The sequence below is a fragment of the Leopardus geoffroyi genome, chromosome A2 (assembly GCF_018350155.1).
Source record: "Leopardus geoffroyi isolate Oge1 chromosome A2, O.geoffroyi_Oge1_pat1.0, whole genome shotgun sequence".
Taxonomy (NCBI): domain Eukaryota; kingdom Metazoa; phylum Chordata; class Mammalia; order Carnivora; family Felidae; genus Leopardus; species Leopardus geoffroyi.
The window spans coordinates 101,961,187-101,982,263 of record NC_059331.1 but is presented as its reverse complement, the minus strand read 5'-3'; the positions used below and the strand labels follow the sequence as shown (position 1 = coordinate 101,982,263).

Here is a 21,077-nt window from a genome sequence, read left to right as displayed (position 1 = left end):
TATCTTCACCTCTCGGAATTATCCAAAATCCAGCCCATGAAGCTTCCTCTCTAACCCTCAGGTCCATCCACCTACCTCTTGGTTTCCTGTGTGAGGACCTCTTCTTCTATGAGTGAATTATACAGAAAACAGTTCTAATGCATGGGACTGCACACTCGTTTAAGAGCATTTTTAGGTTCAGAGCAAAACTGAGAGAAAGTTGCAGAGATTTCCCATATACCCCTCATGCCCCACACACGCACAGCCATCCCCCACCAGAGTGGTACATTTGTCACAACTGATTAACCTACATCGATCCATCATTATCACCCAGAGTCCACAGTTACATTTGAGTTCACTCTTGGCAGTGTACATTGTATGGATGTGGACAAACGTGTGACACGTATGCCACCATTATACTATCATGCTGGGTATTTTCACTGTCCTAAAAATCCTCTGTGTTCTACCTCTTCATTCCTCTCCTTATCCCCTAAACCCTGGCAACCACTGATCTTTTTACTTTCTCCTTTTTGGCCTTTTCCAGAGTGCCGTATCGTTGGGATCGTATGGTAGGGTCACATTTTCAGAGTGGCTTCTTTCACTCAGTAATGTATATTTAAGGTTCGTCCATGTCTTTTCACAGCTTTATGGCACATTTCTTCTTAGTGCTCAGTAATACAGTTGTCTGGATGCACCACACTTACTCATTCACCTACGGAAGGACACCTTGGCTGCTTCCAAGTTTTGGGAATTATGAATAAAGCTGCATAGATGTTATCTGTGTCCAGGTTTTTGTATGGACAAAAGTTTGCAACTCCTTTGGGTAAATACCAAGAAGCACAAATGCTGGACGGTGTGAAAAAGCTACATTCAGTTTTGTAAGAAACTGCCGAACTATCTTCCAAAGCAGCTGTAGTGTATCACATTCCCACCAGCAATGAATGGAAGTTCCCATTGCTCTGCATCCCGGCCAGCATCTGGTATTATCAGTGTCCTGGATTTTGGCCATTCTAATAGGTGTGTTTTAATTTGCATTTCTCTGATGACAAATGATGCGAAGCCATCTTTTCATATGCTTGTTTGCCATCTTTCTTGGTGAAGTATCTATTAAGGTCTCTGGCCCATTTTTTAATCAGGTTGTTTGTTTTCTTGTTGTTGAACTTTAAAAGTTCTTTGTATATTCTGGGTAATGGTCCCTTATAGATGTGAACACTGGAGAATTTTATAATAGGCTTTATTCACAAACTAGCAAGGGCAAATTAGCTCCTAGCAAGAAAGTACTTTTTTCAATATGCAAGAGCCCAAAGCTACTTCCACAACAACCCACAAAACCAAAAAAAAACCCAAAAAACAAAAAACCTAAGTACTTGATAAAATTCTCATGATCTTATTTAAAACTTAAGTAAAACTTTTTTTTTTTTTTTTGAAGTAAGCTCTTCACCCAGTGTGGGGCTTGAACTCATGACCCCAATATCAAGAGTTTCATGTTCCACCAACTAAGCCAGACAGGCACCTCTTATGCAAAAGTTAAAAATCTATGTTTTATACAGTTAAATCTTTGGTCTTGGAATTTAATGTAGTTTATAATCAATATTGGAACTATGATTACTGACTGCTAACTATTTTACAACACTTAAAGAGATGATCCTTAGTATTAAAGTACAGATCAAGATGGCAAGACATGAAATGGAATTACATGAATCAATTACATTAGTCATTGTTGTGATTACAGATCGATTTTAAGTTATAAAAAGTTTTAAAAGACAATTTACAAACCCTTCATTATTTATAAATATAACCACTAATAAAAAAATGTTTAAGCTTCTAAAAAGCTTTTATTAAAAAAAATTTTTTTAAGATTTATTTTTATTTTTGGACAGAGAGAGCGAGCGAGCATGAGTGGGGGGCTCGGGGGGGGGGGGGCAAAAGTAGAAGGAGCCAGGAGGGGAAGAAAGAGAGAATATCTTAAGGCTCCAGGCTCAACACAGAGCTCAAGGCAGGGCTCAATCCCACAATCTTGGGATCATGACCTGAGCTGAAATAAAGAGTTATGAAGCATTAAAAAGGAGCACAGGGGTGCCCGGGTGGCTCAGTTGGTTAAGTGTCTAACTCTTGATTATTTATGTATTTATTGAGAGAAAGAGAGAGAGAGAGAGAGAGAGAGAGCTCGCACACATGAGCAGAAAAAGGGGCAGAGAGAGGGAGAGACAAAATCCCAAGAGGCTCCATGCTGCCAGGGCAGAGCCCAACATGGAGCTCAAACTCATGAACCATGAGATCATGACCTGAGCTGAGATCAAGAGTGGGATGCTTAACCGACTGAGCCACCTGGGTGCCCCAACTCTTGAGTGCACATGCCTTTCTCATTCTCTCTCTCACAAAATAAATAAAGACTAAAAAAAATGCCTTTAAAACAATAAAATAAAAATTAAAATGAGCAGAAAAAAGATTATGATTCTACTATTGTTATCCCTTTGTTCTTCTGATAATAGTATACAGGTATAAACAGTTTCATAACTAGACACAAATATATATAGTTGTTTTACTTGCTAACAAATACCATAGAAAGAGTTCTGCTGAAAAAGCTTTAGGAATTCAGTGATTGCAGCAGTTACATGCTCAATTTTTTTTTTTTTTTTTTTTTATCACACTTCAACTATATAGCAAGTTATGTGTTCATCAGGTTAGACCAGTTTCAAAGTGTGGTCTGTGGACAAGCAGCACCTGCCTCATCTGGGATAATATTAGAGATGCAGATTCTCAGGGTCAATCCCAGAATTACTAAATCTGGAATTCTTAGATACAGTTCAGCAATCTACGTTTTAACAAGCTCTCCAGATGATTCTGATGCAAACTGAAGTTTGAAAACCACTATTAGACTAAGGAAATAAAAATGAATAATAGATTTTGCACTCAAGGTGCCTGCTGACCATATATCCACTCATTTTCCTTGTAGGCTAATATCCATTAACAAGTATAATATCAATTTGCATATAATTACATCTTTGGAAATTACCATACACTAATGTAAATATCATTTGGAGCCATGTAGAAAGTTATATTGAAAGGGAGAAATTTTTCTTTACTGAGGAACATTAAGCAATAGTCCCTAGCAAAGGATTAACGTGCCAGCGTATTTAAGCAAAGTGTACAAAATCTATATCTAATTAGGCTGCAGTGTGCTCAACACACAATTGAATGAAAATCTGTGAAGTAATGGTTTGTGATTTTCCAGATTAGTAAACAGGGAACTTATTCAGAAGAGTTAAGAAGCTATATTTCTTAAGGTTACGGTGAGGGGGAGGGAGAGTGTTAGCCAATCGCAATTTCTGAAAACAGGAAATACCACAGAAATTAGTTATTGCAGGTGTGCTACACATGATAAAATGAAATAATCTGCCATACTCTGTAAGAAATGCTAATTTGAGAAAAAGCAGTCATAAGTGTGCCGACAACCTTAACAATATTCACAGTAATTCTATTTCTAAGAATTAACCTGAGATGTACCCCCAGAGATGCAATGGAAATAAATTAAATGTCTATTAGTAGGGAAATGAAAAATTGTGGTATATTCTCACAATATGAAAACCACTGCACATGGCTGACAATCCCACTTCAGTAAGCAAATACACACAAACAGAAAAGCGCTAGAAAGAGATATTTCAAACTATAAATAGTAGTGAGGATTCTAGATTATGCTATTGTAAATCCATAATTTTTTTCAGCTGAATGAGAATAAAAATCAGGGGAAAAAAAGACTTAAAATCATGTTTAGGAACATTGAATGGAATGGGAAAATGCTATGACTTATTAAAAAGGTTACAAAATACTACCTATGTGAATTCTATTTTTAAAAGCCTTTATTTTTACTTATTTTTTAAATGTAAATAATAAAAATATAGAAAGATACATATCAAAATGTTAAGAAATGGCTATGTCTGGATGTTAGGCATATAGGCAACTAATTAAGTGGTTTTTTGGTATTTTCTAAATTTTCTACAATGATGACTATTTTCAAAATTTACAACAGGATTTTTAAAAAAATAATACTAAGACAGCTCTGCTATATGACTGGTAAGTGTGCACACACCTACACTAAGGAAGCCCTCCTAACTTCAGACACAAATGTCAAATCTATTTTGGGAGACAGACTACACATTACATTAAGTTAGAATGTTAGTAGGGGCGCCTGGGTGGCTCAGTCGGTTGAGCGTCTGACTTCAGCTCAGGTCATGATCTCGCAGTCTGTGGGTTCGAGCCCCACATCAGGCTCTGGGCTGACAGCTCAGAGCCTGGAGTCTGCTTCAGATTCTGTGTCTCCCTCTCTCTCTGCCCCTCCCCTGCTCAGGCTCTGTCTCTCTGTCAAAAATAAATAAAAACATTAAAAAAAATTTAACTTCATAAAAAAAAAAAGAATGTTAGTATATATTACATAAAATATTTTTCAGGTTTCTTTTGACTAGGAGGGTTAGGGTTTTCTCCAGACTATAAGGGACCCAGACTCCGGACTACATATAGATCACCAACTACTGGCTATGGAAATGGAGTTGGTGATTTTAAATTTCTTTTTTAAGTTTATTTATTTTGAGAGAGAAAGCACAAGCAGAGTAGGGGCAGAGAGCGAGGGGAGACACACGGTCAGCACAGAGCCCGGTGTGGGGCTCAAACTCAAGAACAGTGAGATCATGACCTGAGCCAAAATCAAGAGTCAGACACTTCAACTACTAAGCCACCCAGGTGCCCCTGGAGTTGGAGATTTTAGAAAAGCAGGAACATTTAAGTGTTTAGAGTAACTGAAAACTGAAGGTCATTGAAATGTCAAACACTGAGAAATACTAGTGGGAAGTTATTGATGAGAATACTGATAGGAAGTTATAATTCAGTTCAGGTATGCCTTTCATGGTACACTTTAATTATGTGAAGGCAACAGTATCTAAAAATGTTCTCCTGATAAAGTTAAACACAGAGCTACCATATGATCCAGCAACTCTCAGAGAAATCAAAGTATGTGTCCACACAAAATCTTGCACACAAATTGTCACAGCAGTACATCAACTCATGAATGTATAAATAAATTCGAGTCTATACCCTAGAATATTAGTTAGCAATAAAAAAGAATGAAGTACTGATACATGTTACAAGATCAATGAACCTTACAAATACCATACTAAGTAATAGCCAGACACAAAAGGCCACAAATTGCATGAGTCCATTTATTTGAACTGTTCAGAACATACAAATCTACAGAGGCAGAGAGTAGATTCATGGGTGCCTACCACTGAGAGAAAGAGGACTGGGGACAAACAGTAACTGCTAACGAGTACAACGCTTTCTTTTTGGAGTGCTGAAAATATTGTAAACTTGATTACAGCAACGGTTGCACAACCCTCAATATATGAAGAACCACTGAACTGTACACTTTTAAATATATGAGGTATATAAGTTATATCTCAATAAAACTGTTACTAAAAATTTTTAGGTAAATGAGGCAATTATAAATCAATCATTTTTCAATTAAAAAAAGCCATGTACTGCTGAACCTGAAAGTCTCAAGGATTGTTTGCACCTTCTTGAAAATAACTGGTATTTTCTGTCATGCTTTTCTTGACAAGTTTCAAGTCACATAGAGGCACTAGTCAAGTAATACAATAGAAGAGGCCAGGAGGCACTGCACATTAATAACCCATCCGGTTAGGTTTCTTAAGTCACGTGGAGAACGTGTAACACAAAAATTAAAGATGCAATGTAAAATAAAGTATACATTAAAAATGTTATTCTAGGGGCACCTGGGTAGCTCTGTCAGTTAAGCATCCTACTCTTGATTTCAGCTCAGGTTATGATCCCACAGTCATGAGACTGCGCTCCATGTCAGGTTCAGTAGGAAGAACGGAGCCTGCTTGGGATTCTCTCTCTCCCCTTGCTGCCCCTCCCCAACCCATGCACACCCGCTTTCTCTCTCTCTCAAAATAAATAAAATAAAAACTTAAAAAGATGTACTATTCTCTGGCTTTTTAGAGAAACAGTTACTAATAGGCTACTGACATATAACCAGCTTGAGATAGTTATGTGAGGAATTAAAAGTATGAATAATATTCAATTTATTACTTGGAATGTACACTTAATAATACCCTTTCTGACAAGTTCTTTCATACTATTGGAATAGATTTAAAATCAAATGAGGAGATCTAATTTTCAGTTTTTAGACATTATTAGAATGTATTCTATGGTATTACCATCTTTTAAGTTACAATTTACCTTGGTTGCTGGGTTTCAAAAAATTAATTCCACATGTAAAAAAGTGAAAGCAATTTACTTTTTTAAAAAGAGTATTTCCAAACCCTTTTTAACAATCACACTGGAATATAACTGCCTCTGAATTATCCAAGAGATAAATTACCTTTGTTGTTTCTTGATAGCATTTTAAAAAATCTCTCATACCTGAGAGAAAATCAGCAATATAGGTGACTAGGAGATATCTTCCAAAAATATTTCCACACGATTCCAAAGTCATTAAAAAACTAACAGTGCTCAACTGGTAGCATAAGACACCTAAGTGATGAGGAATGGAGGAGTTTCCTCAACAATATAACTCCCCTTTCCCATACTTGGACCCACAGATGTGAAGTGCCATTTCTTACTTGTAAGACTGCACAGTAGGCAACGACAGCTACTTAGGACTGAATTACCAGGAATTATTTACTGAGTTTCAGGCCCCTACCATGCTGTGGAGTTATCTGTATAATTTCTACTCCATTTCCTACCAACTCAGACTTAATGCCCATAATAGCATAATCAATTGTTGATGTTAGTGACTTTCTCTGTCCACTTAATTCAGTATCATTGTATTTAAGCCTGATGATAGTAAAATATTATAGATTCTAAACCAAAGGCAACTAACATTTACAAATACCCACCATGTCCTAGATGCTGTGCTAGCAAGCTTAACATGGATTATTTTATGTAATCCTCATTGCAACAGTTATCTCCCAAAAATAGTTATCCCCCCAAAGCTATAAGAATTCCAACAGCAATGGGAACTGTTTTCACTTGGTTTATACTCATGTTTCCTATCAATGTCATATATCTTATTCCAATAACTCATTTATACAAAGTAGTTATTAATAAGTGGACAGGCATATTACTTTCTCATACTATGCACTTAACTATGATTTAATTCTTAAATTCTTAAAGCTTAATATAACTAACAGATGTCCAAGTAAATGGTAATTATTCATTACTGTTACAGCATTTTTAACAGAAAATTGATGGGTGAAAAGATATAAAAGGATGAGAACCAATGTACAGACAACAAAAGCCAAGATGAGAGAAGAAGAGGGCTGTTCCAAATAAATACAAACTACTTCACAATTTTACCTAGAGCTAAATTAGGAGTAAAGGCATGGGGGAAAAGACTAAGGAAAGCAGGCATTTTGCTACCTGTTAAATGTTTCTGGTAATGGGAGGAAACCCAAGTACAGGGGTATGGGGAAGGCTCTTTACTAAATTCTTTTACTTTTGAATCAAATGAATATATCACTTATTAAAAATTAGTAAGTACAATTTTGAGTTTCTGGTAATTTTAGTGATAGTATTTGAACTTTATGAATAAAATATTAAATATCTTAGCCACGGGTTTAACTTTTTCATCAGTACAGCTGAGTATATTCCTTTGGCAACCAAAAATATTACTCCTTAAATTAGGAACATGACTACTTTCATGTGGACTGTTGAACTCCAGGATTATACGATCTCTCTCTGAATTTGCTAATAGCTGAAAGAGAAAGTAAAGGTGATCCTCAACAGGAAGGAATCTTTATACATTTACTCAACAGCCAGTTAGGGACCAGCTCAATAAAAGAAACAATGTAGGTCCCTGGAATGCAATGTAAGAGGCCAAGATGGCCAAATCTTCAGACTTGTTTCCATTTCCAGAAAAGCCTCTCACTCTCCAAAATTGTTCCATCAACTGCTGCTTCTTATACAAACTTGCTTAATAAGGGCACAGGAAACCCAAACAGCTGTTAGTAAGCATGACTTTTGGTCAGGAAATGAGTTTTTGATCAGAGTATAAAACTGAAAGTTCTCTTTCAGATCTATTACTATTTGAGGTATAATATCCACTCCTTTGATTAAAGTCCTCCTCAGTCAAGCTCTGTTCACAAAGGGAGGAAAAGGATCGATTTTTTTAAATGTCATTTAAATAGCAAAAAATTTATGTATTTGAGTTCAGAATTGTTGACTTTATCAAATGTAGCTAAAGCCAAATGCTAAGTACTTATTCCTGAACAGTTTCTTAAAAATAAATAAAAATAAATAAATTTCTAGAGAAAGATGCTGGCATAGAGGTAGGATCATAAACCATACACTCAAACTTAATGAAATTAAGAAAAATAAATAAAAATGCTATTTTATATACTTCCCGGCATGTTCAAACGTTTCATCCTCCAAATTTTAAAATTAATTTTATTATTTTAATGTTTACTTATTTTTGAGAGAGAAAGACAGCACGTGGAAGAATCCCAAGCAGGCTCCACGCTGTCAGTGAGAAGCTCAACACAGACTGATGAACCATGAGATCATGACCTGAGCTGAAATCAAGAGTTGACCGCTTAAATGACTCAGCCACCCAGGTGCCCCTGAAAATTAATTTTAAACAATAAAATGCCAAAGAAAAACATCATCTGAAAAATAAAAGCAGAGTATGCAGAATTTCACTTAAGATCTAACCATCCCACGTACTACCCCTCAAAGAATGTAAAAAGTAAGTAAGAGCAATTCTAAAGTTGCCTCCGATACTAAATTTGGAGGGAAAATGAACGGGGGGGGGGGTGTAGATAGGTAGTCAAAGTGGAAAGATTTACATACAGAATAGCTATTTTCACCTCAATTGCCCATCAAATTTTTCAAAACTGCCAAGCTCACCACACCATTTTTCCCTAATAGGGAACAAGTGATTGGATGGATGACTCCAAAATAAATGAATGGATAGATAAATAAGTAAATAGCACAAAGCTAATCATTTCCAGCAATAAGCAAGATTTGCCAGAACAGAAAGACAAAAGACAAAAACAAACTAAGAAATAAAAACCATGGGAAAGAGGTGAAAGAAAAGAGGAAGAAATTTCCTTTTGAAGTTTCCCTTTCCAGCAGTGAATCCACAGTACCATGGCAACTACCCAAACATTCACCTTTCTCCCTCTCTGCTAGTTAATGTAAATAATAATAGCAAGTATTTATTGACACTTAATGTATTGGTCACTATTCTTAGCATTTCAAATGCATTAACTCAATTTAACCCTTATGATAATCCTATGAAGTATACTATTCCATTAACAAATGAGAAAACCCAGACATAGAGGTAAAGTAATTTGCCCAGAATTAGAAAGTTGGATAATGCCAGAGTGAAGATTCAAAACCAGTCTTGATTCCAGAACCAGAGCTCCTGACCAATGGAAAACAAAAATAAAACAGAGTTTTCATTATTAATTTATATCATAAAAAGACTAAATTCAGAGGAAAAATATTAATCAAGACAGAGTATCCCATAATAATAATCAATACTAACCAAAAGGAAGATACAATGGACATAAATCTTTATACATCTATATTCTTAAGATATATAAGCAATAACCACTGGAAACATACATTGACAGAAATTTTAATTCAGTAACTGCCAGCTTATGATGGAAAAAACAGACATAAATCAAAGGGGCTATATGGAAGCTGAAAACATAATAACACTGAATATGTAATGAATTCTGTATCTAAAAGTAAAGACTGTACCTCATTTTCAAATACTCACAGAGCATTAAAAGAAACAAACACGATCTTAACATTAGGCCACAAAGAAAATTTCACCCAAGTTTTCAAAGACGTATAATTCTATACTCTAAATGTAATAAAACTAGAAATTATATTTTTACTAGGAAAAGCAACTTTAACCATTTAGAAATTAAAAACAAAACAAAAAGCTCTCATATACTAAACAGGATATCAAAACTGAAACTACATAGTTATCTCGCAAAATATAAATAATGGAAACATTATATACTAACCAAAGCTGAGCTCAGAGGATAAATCTTGACATAAAAATCACTTGTATTACTGAATAAGAAATAATACCACAAATATAAAAATTAAGCATTTATCTCTAGAATCTAGGGAAAAAAATACACTCCAGGAAGGCAGAAAAAAGTGCAATGATCGAGTAAAGTCAGAGGGCAATGAACTAGAAAAAAGAAAAACAGGAAAATAAATTCAACACCTTAACATCTTTTTTGTGCTATATAACCTAACAAATTTAATCACTCAAAACACGGATATGCAGTATTATAAGAAAAGAAAACTACAGATTTACAAGAAAAGAATTATACAAGAATATTTTGTGCAACTATGCAAATACACTTGAAAAGTGGGATGAAATGGATTATATTCAAATGAAAATACCAAACAAAAGAAATAGAAACTAAAACCAAGAACCACTGGAAAAAAATTAAGATTTTACTAAAAGAGTTACCATCTAAAAACATACTAGTCTAGTTAGCTTCATAGGTAAAATTTTTTCAGACCCAAGTAACAGGTAATTGGGATGATATTTTCACCATTGTTCCAGAGCACAAAGGAAGGAAATCTTACAAAATCTTTTCATTAAGCAAGTATAACACTAAGGATTACATTATGAAAAAGAAAAAATTTCAGACCCCATTCCTGAATTTTGAAACAAATATTAACAAATGCTTTATTTGCCACTGTATTATTTTTAAAAGAGAATTCCATACATAGCATTTATTCCAGAAATGTAATCATGACCAATTATTAAGTAATCTATTAAAGAAATTCACTATATTATAGGTTGAGTCAAAACAACATATTCATTTCAATGATGAAATGGTATTTCACATCTGAAAAATCACTTCTGATTTAAGAAGAAAAACAATTAGTAAAATAACTATGCTTGATGCTGCTCTTGTCAGAGTGAAAAGCACTAGCTCTGTTTTTAAGTTTATTGAGATCTGACATATAGTATTATATTAGCTTAAGGTGTCAACCTAATAATTCAGTACCTGTATACACTGTGAAATGATCACCACAATAAGTCTAGATAACATTGTTACCACTCATAATTATGGAATTTTTTTCTTGTAATGAGAACTTTTAAGATTTTCTTTCTTGGCAACTTTTTTTAATGTTTATTCATTTTTGAGAGAGACTAAATGCACACGCAGGGGAGGGGCAAAGGAGATGGGGCACAGATTCCAAAGCAGGTTCCAGGCTCTGAGCTGTCAGTACAGAGCCCAATGCAAGGCTAGAACTCACAAACTGTGAGATCATGACCAGAGCCAAAGTCAGATGTTTGACTGAGCCACCCAGACACCCCTCTTGGCAAATTTTAAATACGCGATACAAGATTATTAGCTACAGTTGCCATGCTGTACATTACATCCCTAGACAAATTATTTATTTTATAATTAGAAGTTTGTACCTTTTGACTCCCTTCACCCATTTAGCCCACCCCCTAACTCCCAGCAACCATCAATCTATTCTTTGTACCTATGAGCTTATTTTTCTTAAGATTCCACATGTAAGTGAGATCTTATTTGATCATATTTGTCTTTGATTTATTTCACTGAAGTAAAATGTCTTCAAGGTCCATTTATGTTGCTGTAAATGGCTGGATTTCATGCTTTTTTATGGCTGAATAATATTCCACTGCATACACATACCATAACTTCTTTATCTACTCATCTGTTGGTGAACACTTAGGCTGCTTTCATACCTCAGTTATTGTAAATAATGCTCTAATGAACATGGGGGTACATGTATCTTTTGGGGTTAGTGTTTTTGTCTTCTTTGGATAAATACCCAGAAGTGGAATTACTGGATCACGTGGTAATTCTATTTTTAATTTTTTGAAGAAACTCCATACCGTCTTCCATGGTGGCTGCAACAATCTACTTTCTCACCAGCAATGCACAATTATTTACTTTTTTCCCCATCCTGGCTAACTCTGGTTTTTTGATAACAGTTATTTGTATAAATATGAGGTGCTATTTCACTGTGGTTTTGATTACACTAGTGATGCTGAGCATCTTTTCATTTTCCTTCTGGCCATCTAAATATCTTCTCTGGAAACATGTGGATTCAGATCTTCTGTCCATTTTTTAATTGGATTGTTTGTTCTTTTGCTATTGAGCTATAGCACTTCTTTGATATTCTGGATATAATTTGCAAATATTTTCTCCTATTTAGTAGGAGGCCTTTTCATTTTATTGTTTCCTTTGCCGTGCAGAAGTTTTTTAGTCTGATGTAGACCTACTTATTTACTTTTTCTTTTGTTGCCTTTGCTTTTAATGTCAAATACAAAAAATCTTCACCAAGACCCACATAAAGGAGCTTACCACCTAGGTTTTCTTCTAGAATTTTTATGGTTTCAGGTCTTACATTCAAGTCGCTGATCCATTTTGAATTAAATTTTGTGTATGGTGTATGATAGTGGTCCTGTTTTCCCAGCATCATTTATTGAAAAGACTTGCCCCTTCTCAACTGTATATTCCTTGCTCCTTTGTGATAAACTAATTGACCATATATGCATGGGTTTATTTCTTGGCTCTCTATTCTGTTCCATTGACCTATGTGTTTGTTTTCACACCAATACCATACTGTTTCGATTACTATAGCTTTGTAATATAGTTTTAAATCAGAGTATGATGTCTCAAGCTTTCTTGTTATCAAGATGCTTTGGCTATTCAGGGTCTTTTGTGGTTCAATACAAATTTTAGGATTATTTGTTTTGTTTCTGTAAAAAATGTCATTGGAATTTTGACAGGGATTATACTTAATCTGTAGATTACTTGGGGTAGCATGAACATTTTAACAATATTAATTCTTCCAATACATGAGCATGGAATATATTTCTATTTGTTTGTATCTTCTTCAGTTTCTTTAGTCAATGTCTTATATAGTTTTCATGTGCCAGTTTTTTACCTCCTTGGTTAAATTATTTCCTAGGTATTTTATTCTTTTTGATGCAATTTTAATGTTTATTTTTGAGACACACACACACACAGTGTAAGCTGGGGAGGGACAGAGAGAGAGAGAGAGACAGAATCTGAAGCACGCTCCAGGCTCTGAGCTGTCAGCACAGAGCCCAACATGGGGCTCACACTCACGGACCCCAAGATCATGACCTGAGCCGAAGTTGGACACTTAACCGACTGAGCCACCCAGACGCCCCTGATGCAATTTTAAATGGGACTTTCTTAGTATCTCTTTCTGATACATTAGTGTAAAGAAACACAACAGATTTATGTATGTTGATCTCATATCATGCAACTTCATACTGAATTCATTAGTTCTATCAGCCCTCTGACCAAGTTTTCTGTGTCTTCTGTATAGAGCATCATGTCATCTGCAAATAGTGACAGTTTTACTTCTTCCTCTCCAATGTGGAAGGCTTTTATTTCTTTTTTATTTCTCTATTTTCTTTATTTCTTATTGCCTTACTGCTGTGGCTAAGATGTCCAATATATGTTGAATAAAAGTGGTGAGAGTGGGCATCTTTATCTTGTTCCTGATGTTAGAGAAAAAGCTTTCAGTTTTTCACCATTGAGTATGATGTTAGTTATGGGCTTGTCACACAAGGCCTTTAATTATGTTGAGATTCATTCTCTCTATACTCGCTTAGTTGAAAGTTTTTTTCACAGATGAATGCTGAATTCTGACCAATGCTTTTTCTGCATCTATTGAGATGATCATATCATTTTTATCCTTCATTTCGTTAATGTGATGTATCACACTGAACAATTTTGCAAATGTTGAACCAACCTTGCTTCCTGGAATAAATCCCACTGATCATGGTGCATGATCCTTTTAATGTACTATTGAATTAGGTTTGTTAATATTTTGTTGAGGTGTTTTGCATCTAAATTAATCAGGGATACGAGCTTAAAATTTTCTTTTTTTGTGGTGGCCTTGTCTGGTTTTAGTATGCCAGGTCTCTTCCAGCCTCTTCCTATATTAAGTTTCATGGCCAAACTTAACTTTAAGTGGGCAGAGAAGTAAAATCCTACAACGTGCCATGGAGAGAAAATGTGTATATTTGTGAAGAGAATGTGTATATTTGCTACCATACTTGGGAACTCAGAAGAAACATGCTTTATTATTGCTCTATACTGTTTTTATTGTTTGAACCCTTTATGGAAAGTGTATGTACTACTTTCTCATTTGAACACATGCTCACACTCAGAATTATAAATCTGTCTGAGATGAAGCTTTAGATAACATGGTAAAAACTGAGAATATACTACTGATTACTGTAACTTTAACTGTAGGTTCAATTTTGGGAGTTGGTAATAATTTTTGTTTAAAAAAGGGTTGTATCTGGGGCGCCTGGGTGGCGCAGTCGGTTAAGCGTTCGACTTCAGCCAGGTCACAATCTCGCGGTCCGTGAGTTCGAGCCCCGCGTCAGGCTCTGGGCTGATAGCTCAGAGCCTGGAGCCTGTTTCCGATTCTGTGTCTCCCTCTCTCTCTGCCCCTCCCCCGTTCATGCTTTGTCTCTCTCTGTCCCAAAAATAAATAAACGTTGAAAAAAAAAAAATTAAAAAAAAAAAAAAAAGGGTTGTATCTGCAAGGCTGATATATTAAAGTAATATTAAATTCCACAAAAGGTTTTTAGTTTTTATTTCTATTAAGCTACACAGACTATTCTAATAAGCTGGCAATGATCCATTTCCTCATTAGCCTTAAATATGTGGAGTGGTCTCTTTCAGTCCTCAGTGTAAATATGTGATTCTGCAAATTTGGTCTGCTATTTCAATTTATAGAAAAGGAAACTGAAGTTTGGACCACACAACGGTTAATTCAGTGGCCATGATTATTCTCCCAACATTTTAAAATACTCAACCTTAAAGTTTACTGAAAATAACTGCCTCGTGAGCACTAAAAAAGCCAACATTTAGATTCTCTATGTAACATTTTGCTATATTTGCTTCATATATCTACCTATCCATCAACTGATCTTATTTTTGATTCATTTCAAAGTAAGTTGCAGACAGCAGTACATTTCACTCCTGAACATCTGATTAGAGTTCAATATTTGTTTAGGCTCTATATTTTTAAAGTTCTATAGTAAAACACACAAATGTATACTTGTGTAAGTTCTGAAAAATGCATTCACTCATATAACCAAAACCTCTATCAAGATATACAAATCTTCCATCATCCCACAAGGTTCTCTCATACTGGGCCTTAATTTGAACACATGATGCATCTCCAAAGTCCACAGTGATTTTCACAACACTATGCTACACTTTTGAAAAGGCCCAATGTGTAAGTATATTAAATATTGAGAATTTTATTCCTAACCCTCAATAATTAAGGTAGTTGAAATATGGAAATGTGAAAGAAAAAAATCCTAGAGACACCCTCCACCAAAACCAGACAGCCTAGATAGCAATATCTGTAGCAAGCGACTGTACCACCTTCTCTCCACTAACTTACCCTAAATAAACAAAATCTTCTATTTGCATCGCTCAGAGTTCAAGAGTTAATCCAGAAAGAATGGATGTGACAATAAAAAAATAAAAACAAAAACAAAAAACATCTCACATGTTCATCTCTTGTACCTTCAATTAAACCAACAGAGGCTTGGGGGCAAGACCATTTCTTATGCTTCTAAAGTAAACACTGGGTTAAGTCTATATGCTTCAGGGGTTACTATAAGAAACAGTGGAGAACTGAAGAAAAAGCAAAAGCCTTGGAATCAGCCAAATCTGAGTTCAAATTTCTTTATTTTTATTAGCTATATAACCAAGTACAAATTACTTAACTTCCCCATGCCTCAGTATCTCATCTGTAAAGTGAGGCCTATGTTTTACCTTCCTTTCAATGTTGTTTCTCAAATAAATGTCCTAGATAGAGACCCAGTCAGACCTCTGTCCTGGACTTCGAGTTTTAGGAGGAACTACTCTGGCCCTCTTCTACCCACACCCCTCCCCAAAGGTGAAGAGATCATGGGTCCAAAAGGACATACACACCATGAGCCCACACCTCTACCACGGACTAAGCTCTGGGTAACCTAGACCCAGGAATTCCTTGCCTAAACAGAGAAGCCTGGCTTCTAAGTTGTGAAAGAACCTATTCCCTGGGTCTCACTTCCTGAAGGAGTACAAACAAAGCATGGATGTGAGAACTGGGGCATTGAAACATATGTGTGAAGCCCCCTCTCAGAGAATAGAATGGTGTGTATGTAGGGTAGGAAAAGATACGGGTTTAGGCTCAAAATACGGGGTGGGATCAGAGCATGCAGACACATCCTGGCATGTAGGTCTGAAGAATCCAGGATTTCTTAGTTCCAACTTGACGTTCAAGGTCCATGTGAAGGTTTATTTGCCAAAGTGGAAGGACAAAATATATCTTATATAAGAGTTTGTTATACACATATGGTATGTGGGTCTTCATTTATATTTGCTCCAAACCATGCAAATGTTGCAAATGGGCCTATCTGTATCCACTACTAATAACCTACCATGGGTACTGACATTCACTTTCATATATTGTCATGTATAGTTACATAACATTATCATGAGTTAGGTTTCACTAACCTTGTCACACAGATAAAGAAACAGACAAGCTTAAGAAGCATACCCAGAGCCCTCTTTTCTATCTCCATCTAGTTTTCTTCTTAATTCTGGAATATCTGAGTTTCCTCCTCTGTAACTTCAATACTAAACTCTCCAAGATAATGTGCCCCTAATCCTTAACTTTAGTCCTTATTCTCCATGACCTCTCTCTTTGGCACCTGATGGTGTTAACAATTCTTCCTCAGAACATCTTTCCCTTTGGCTCCTAAGGCTAGACTACTGCAGTTCTTCTCTTAGCTTTTGCTCTTTACCTGGCTCCTCTGTTTCTGGATACCGTCTGCATAAAGCATATACTCAATAAAAAGTAGGATTTTTTAAAACCTAAAAAGAAAAGCTGCCATCTTTAAATACCGTGCCAGTTACTCCACTAGGTGAAACACACAAGCACACTATTCCATTTATTCTAACAGCACCATAAAACTGAAGCTCAGAATGATTGACAAATTAATCTATATTCGACGCCTGGCTCCAACACTTCCTACCTTTATGATCCTGAGTAAGTCCCTTAGCTTCTCAGAGTCTCTGCTTCCCCATCTGTGTCATCTTACATTGTTCTTGTGAGAACTAAATGAAACTCAGGATGTAAGAAATGCAGCACATGATCTACAGTCAGTAAATGTTAATCCCCTCCTCTTCTTGTTGCTTCCAGGTAAATATATTAGTGTGCATTTTTCTCTTTCCCTGTGTGCATTTCCAAAGACGAAGTCCTTGGTCTCTTGATCTTCTTTCTTTATATACCATGTCTACACTTTATCACACTTGTGAACCCTACTCTTCCAAAAAGATGGTCTTGAATTATCTGGGTCCAATTCTAAGTGTCCAGACCCACATCTCTGAGTTCTGCTAGTTATTTCTACTTGAGAAGCCCATTGTCTACCACATCAAACTGATCATTTTCCTCATAAAGCAAAGAATGGAAAGCAAAAGACTATGGATAGCATAAAATATTGAGAAGACAAAACTGATAAGATGGATAATAAAGAAGCTAATTTCATGGTTTCAAGCTTCTCTGAGAAAATTGTAAGCACTGAGAAGATTCTCACAGATCATGTCCAAATTTCCTCCCTTTTTCTTCAGACATGAAACTCAAATACTTCCATTTCCCTAACCTAGAAAGCTTCAAATCTTCTCATTCCTTTGAATCCTCTAACATTTAAATGCTCCATTCACCAAACATCTAATTATATACTATCTTCTATTACTGATTTTCATGAATTTACATCTTATCTTCCTAACTATGCTGTAAGTTCTTTAAGGCCAGCAACCATCTCTTATACTTTTAATATTCTTCAAAATGCTGATTGACGACTATTATGAAGAAATGGTCAAGAACTCAGAAATCATAAAGTAAGATGTTTTCATATTTTTCCCTGACTTGGAAGGAAAAGCTTCTCAAATCAAAAGTTTGGGGAACCTTCCATAAGCAGAAAAAGTGTGACAAACAGTAAACGTTCTATTTAGATATCAAGGTTTCTAGTCTTCGGTTTTAAACAAACAAACAGGGACACCTGGGTGGCTCAGTTGGTTGAGCATCGGATTTCAGCTCAGGTCATGATCTCCTAATTTGTGCGTTCGAGGCCCGTGTCGGGCTCTGTGCTGACAGCTCACAGCTTAGAGCCTGCTTTGGATTCTGTGTCTCCCTCTCTCTCTTTTCCCCTCCCCTGCTCATGCTCTGTCTCTCTCTCAAAAATAAGCAAACATTAAAAAAAAATTAAACAAAATCCTATAACATGAATTTCCTTAGCCATGTGCTAGTACTTTATAAATTACTTCCAAAAATTGTGTAAACTTTTCTTCAAAAATTATTTATATTTTCTAATATACTTACTAGTTATGTTAATTTCTGTTAAGCAATTCTTAAAACTCTAAGTCTCAAAAACCATGTAATATAAACTGATGTTCTCTTTATTAAATTTTAAATAATTTTAAAACTTTTAAAACCGAAATGACAATAAACCATTAGTTTAAAGCTTAAAAAGAAAAGGCTTCCTTCTTTGGTTGAATATATTTCAAATTTGGAAAAATTTGATGAAATTACATTTTCTTTATTGTGATCAAAACAGAACTGCAGGGTAATAAAACTGATTTTGATTTGCTCATTTTACCTGAGTAGCTTTATCTTTCATGCATGAAGGGTAATGAACATGAGGATCCCGTGGCCACTGTCCTGTGAGATAAGGTCCTGTTATCGTATCCAAAGAAGAGGTTCGCCTTATTGTACTAGAGGTTCGAACTTGCTGAGCTTTTGGCCTGTCCACTATAAAAAGTGAAAAAAAATTAGATTAGTCACTGATAAATTATGTAAAATTTAAATTTCATAGTCTGTAGAATGTCACCCTGCCAAGTTTCCTTATGATACATATTTACCCTAACAGCTCTTTCATATATGACCTGATGAAGTTTGTAGACCCTCTCCAAAGGAAAATACATTCACATATTAAATCTTGCATATATTTCCAGGGCTGTCAGATGCTTGTTCACCCATTCAGAGACCTATTCTAAAATCTACCCATCATCTTCACTGCCATTACTTTAATTAAGACTCTATCATGTCTCCCCTGGACTGCCAGTTTCTTCACTGCTACCTTTGCATCTATCTCAATTGGGCTACATCCCAACACCACTAAAACAAACAAACAAACAAACAAACACTTCCATGGTTAATTACCATCTTAAAGTTAAAGCCTGTATTTTTTTACAATTTGGCTCCCATATACCTCGGTGCTTAATGTCTTGCTACTCCACTATAAATCCATGCTAACTACAAAGTGCCAAATGAACTAACTGCAGTTTCCCAAATGTACGACACTCCCTTCTCTGCCCCTATACATTCTACTACTTCCTGAGCAGACAACCCTCTCCTTTTCTGTTCCCCTGACAAACTCTTAGCTCCAAGAGCAGCTCAGGTGTCACACCAACTCTGTGAAACCTTCCCCAAGGCTTTTCTTTCTCCATCTCTACCCTTGGTTTCAGATATATGTGACCCCCTCTGCTTGCATGGAACTGTAAGTTTGTCTTCCTCCCCCACCAGGACATAAGTTTAGTCTCCACAGACTGAAAAGGAATCAATGCTCAATACTACTTAAATCAACTTATTCATAGCTACACAAAAATAACATGGATAAAGAACCTCATATTGTAATTCAATTTCCTCATTTATGTATGAAGAATCTGGCCCAGAGGGATAAAACAGAATTGTCCAATGACAGAGAACTGCCAACAGGAGCCAGAGGTAAAAAGGAAGCAAGATCTCCAGACATTCTACACAGTTTAGTCAATCTACTCTAACAACCTACTTCCTTCCATTTGGTACTGTAAGTACTGTTTTTCAAAATCAAAATGATCATAATGAACTCTACAGTTTCTTAACAAAGAAATTATAGTCTTTCCATATACACATCCCCAATAATTTACCACCGACGTGCTTTCTATAATAAAATCCATCCAATTACAAGCTCCAAAGCTCAGAGTCTCATCCAGGGTTACAGCTCACATGGAACTAAAATGCCTTGCACATTAACAACAATTAAGGAACATTTGTTTTGAATACTGTCCTTCCACTATCTTCCTGAAGCCAGACTATACAGGGTTTTTTTGTTGCTTTTTTTATCAGAAAACAAAACAGTGTATACTTTGGTGTTATCATATTATTTACATATCTTAAAACTGCAGTTTTGATTTTTTTCTTTAACCCGAGAGTGTTACAAAAGATAAGAAAATTACCAAATTTCCTCCTCATCTTTATTACTTAGCTCTAATTTCATTTCACCATGGGCAGAGAATCTAGGATACCTACTATTTCTATCTACTCTTTGGAATTATCTGAAATTTTCTTTGTGACCAAAAACATAGCCAACTTTTATAAATATCTCATGAGTCATGAAGAAGATATATTTTCTGTTTTCAGAATATAGGTCTTTATTAGTCTTGTACCTCAACTGAAATAAAGATACAGAATATAGGAATAATATAATTATCATCTGGATCTGTCACAAATTTAGAGAAGAACTCTAAAATTTCTAAACTTCTTTTGAGATCTAATAATTCTCTTTATTGCCATTTTTTATCATTTACATTTTAGTTCTGTGTAACCTGACACATACTGATCCATGATATCAGTACTATGGCTTACATACTTCACCATTATGATCTGTTCCATATATCACGTTTTAAACTCTCTCAAATTAAACATTAACATTGTGACCCCTTTTGCTCTCTATTATAATTTGCCTGATATCCCTACTCTTGAATTTTCAATTTCTTTCAATCATTCTGTTTACGCATGTGTCCTATACTCAGTATATAACTAAGCTTTTTGGGAAAAAAAGCTTTGCAGTAAGCCTTCTTGTAGAAGATAATTTTATCCCATTTACATTATTGCTATAGTAAATTTAACTTGTCATGTAACTTTCTTCTTCCTATTTGTAATGCTTTCTTGCTACTTGTCCTGTTTCACTG

General features: G+C 35.4%; 1 protein-coding gene across 1 annotated transcript in view; it reads right to left on the bottom strand.

The window, feature by feature from the left end:
• Positions 1-21,077, bottom strand: part of GLCCI1 (glucocorticoid induced 1) — a 149,681-nt gene that overhangs the window by 53,020 nt on the left and 75,584 nt on the right. Inside the window, exon 4 of the mRNA XM_045496396.1 lies at positions 18,725-18,876. Coding sequence (XP_045352352.1) covers positions 18,725-18,876 — 152 coding nt within the window. The remainder of the gene's footprint in view (positions 1-18,724; positions 18,877-21,077) is intronic.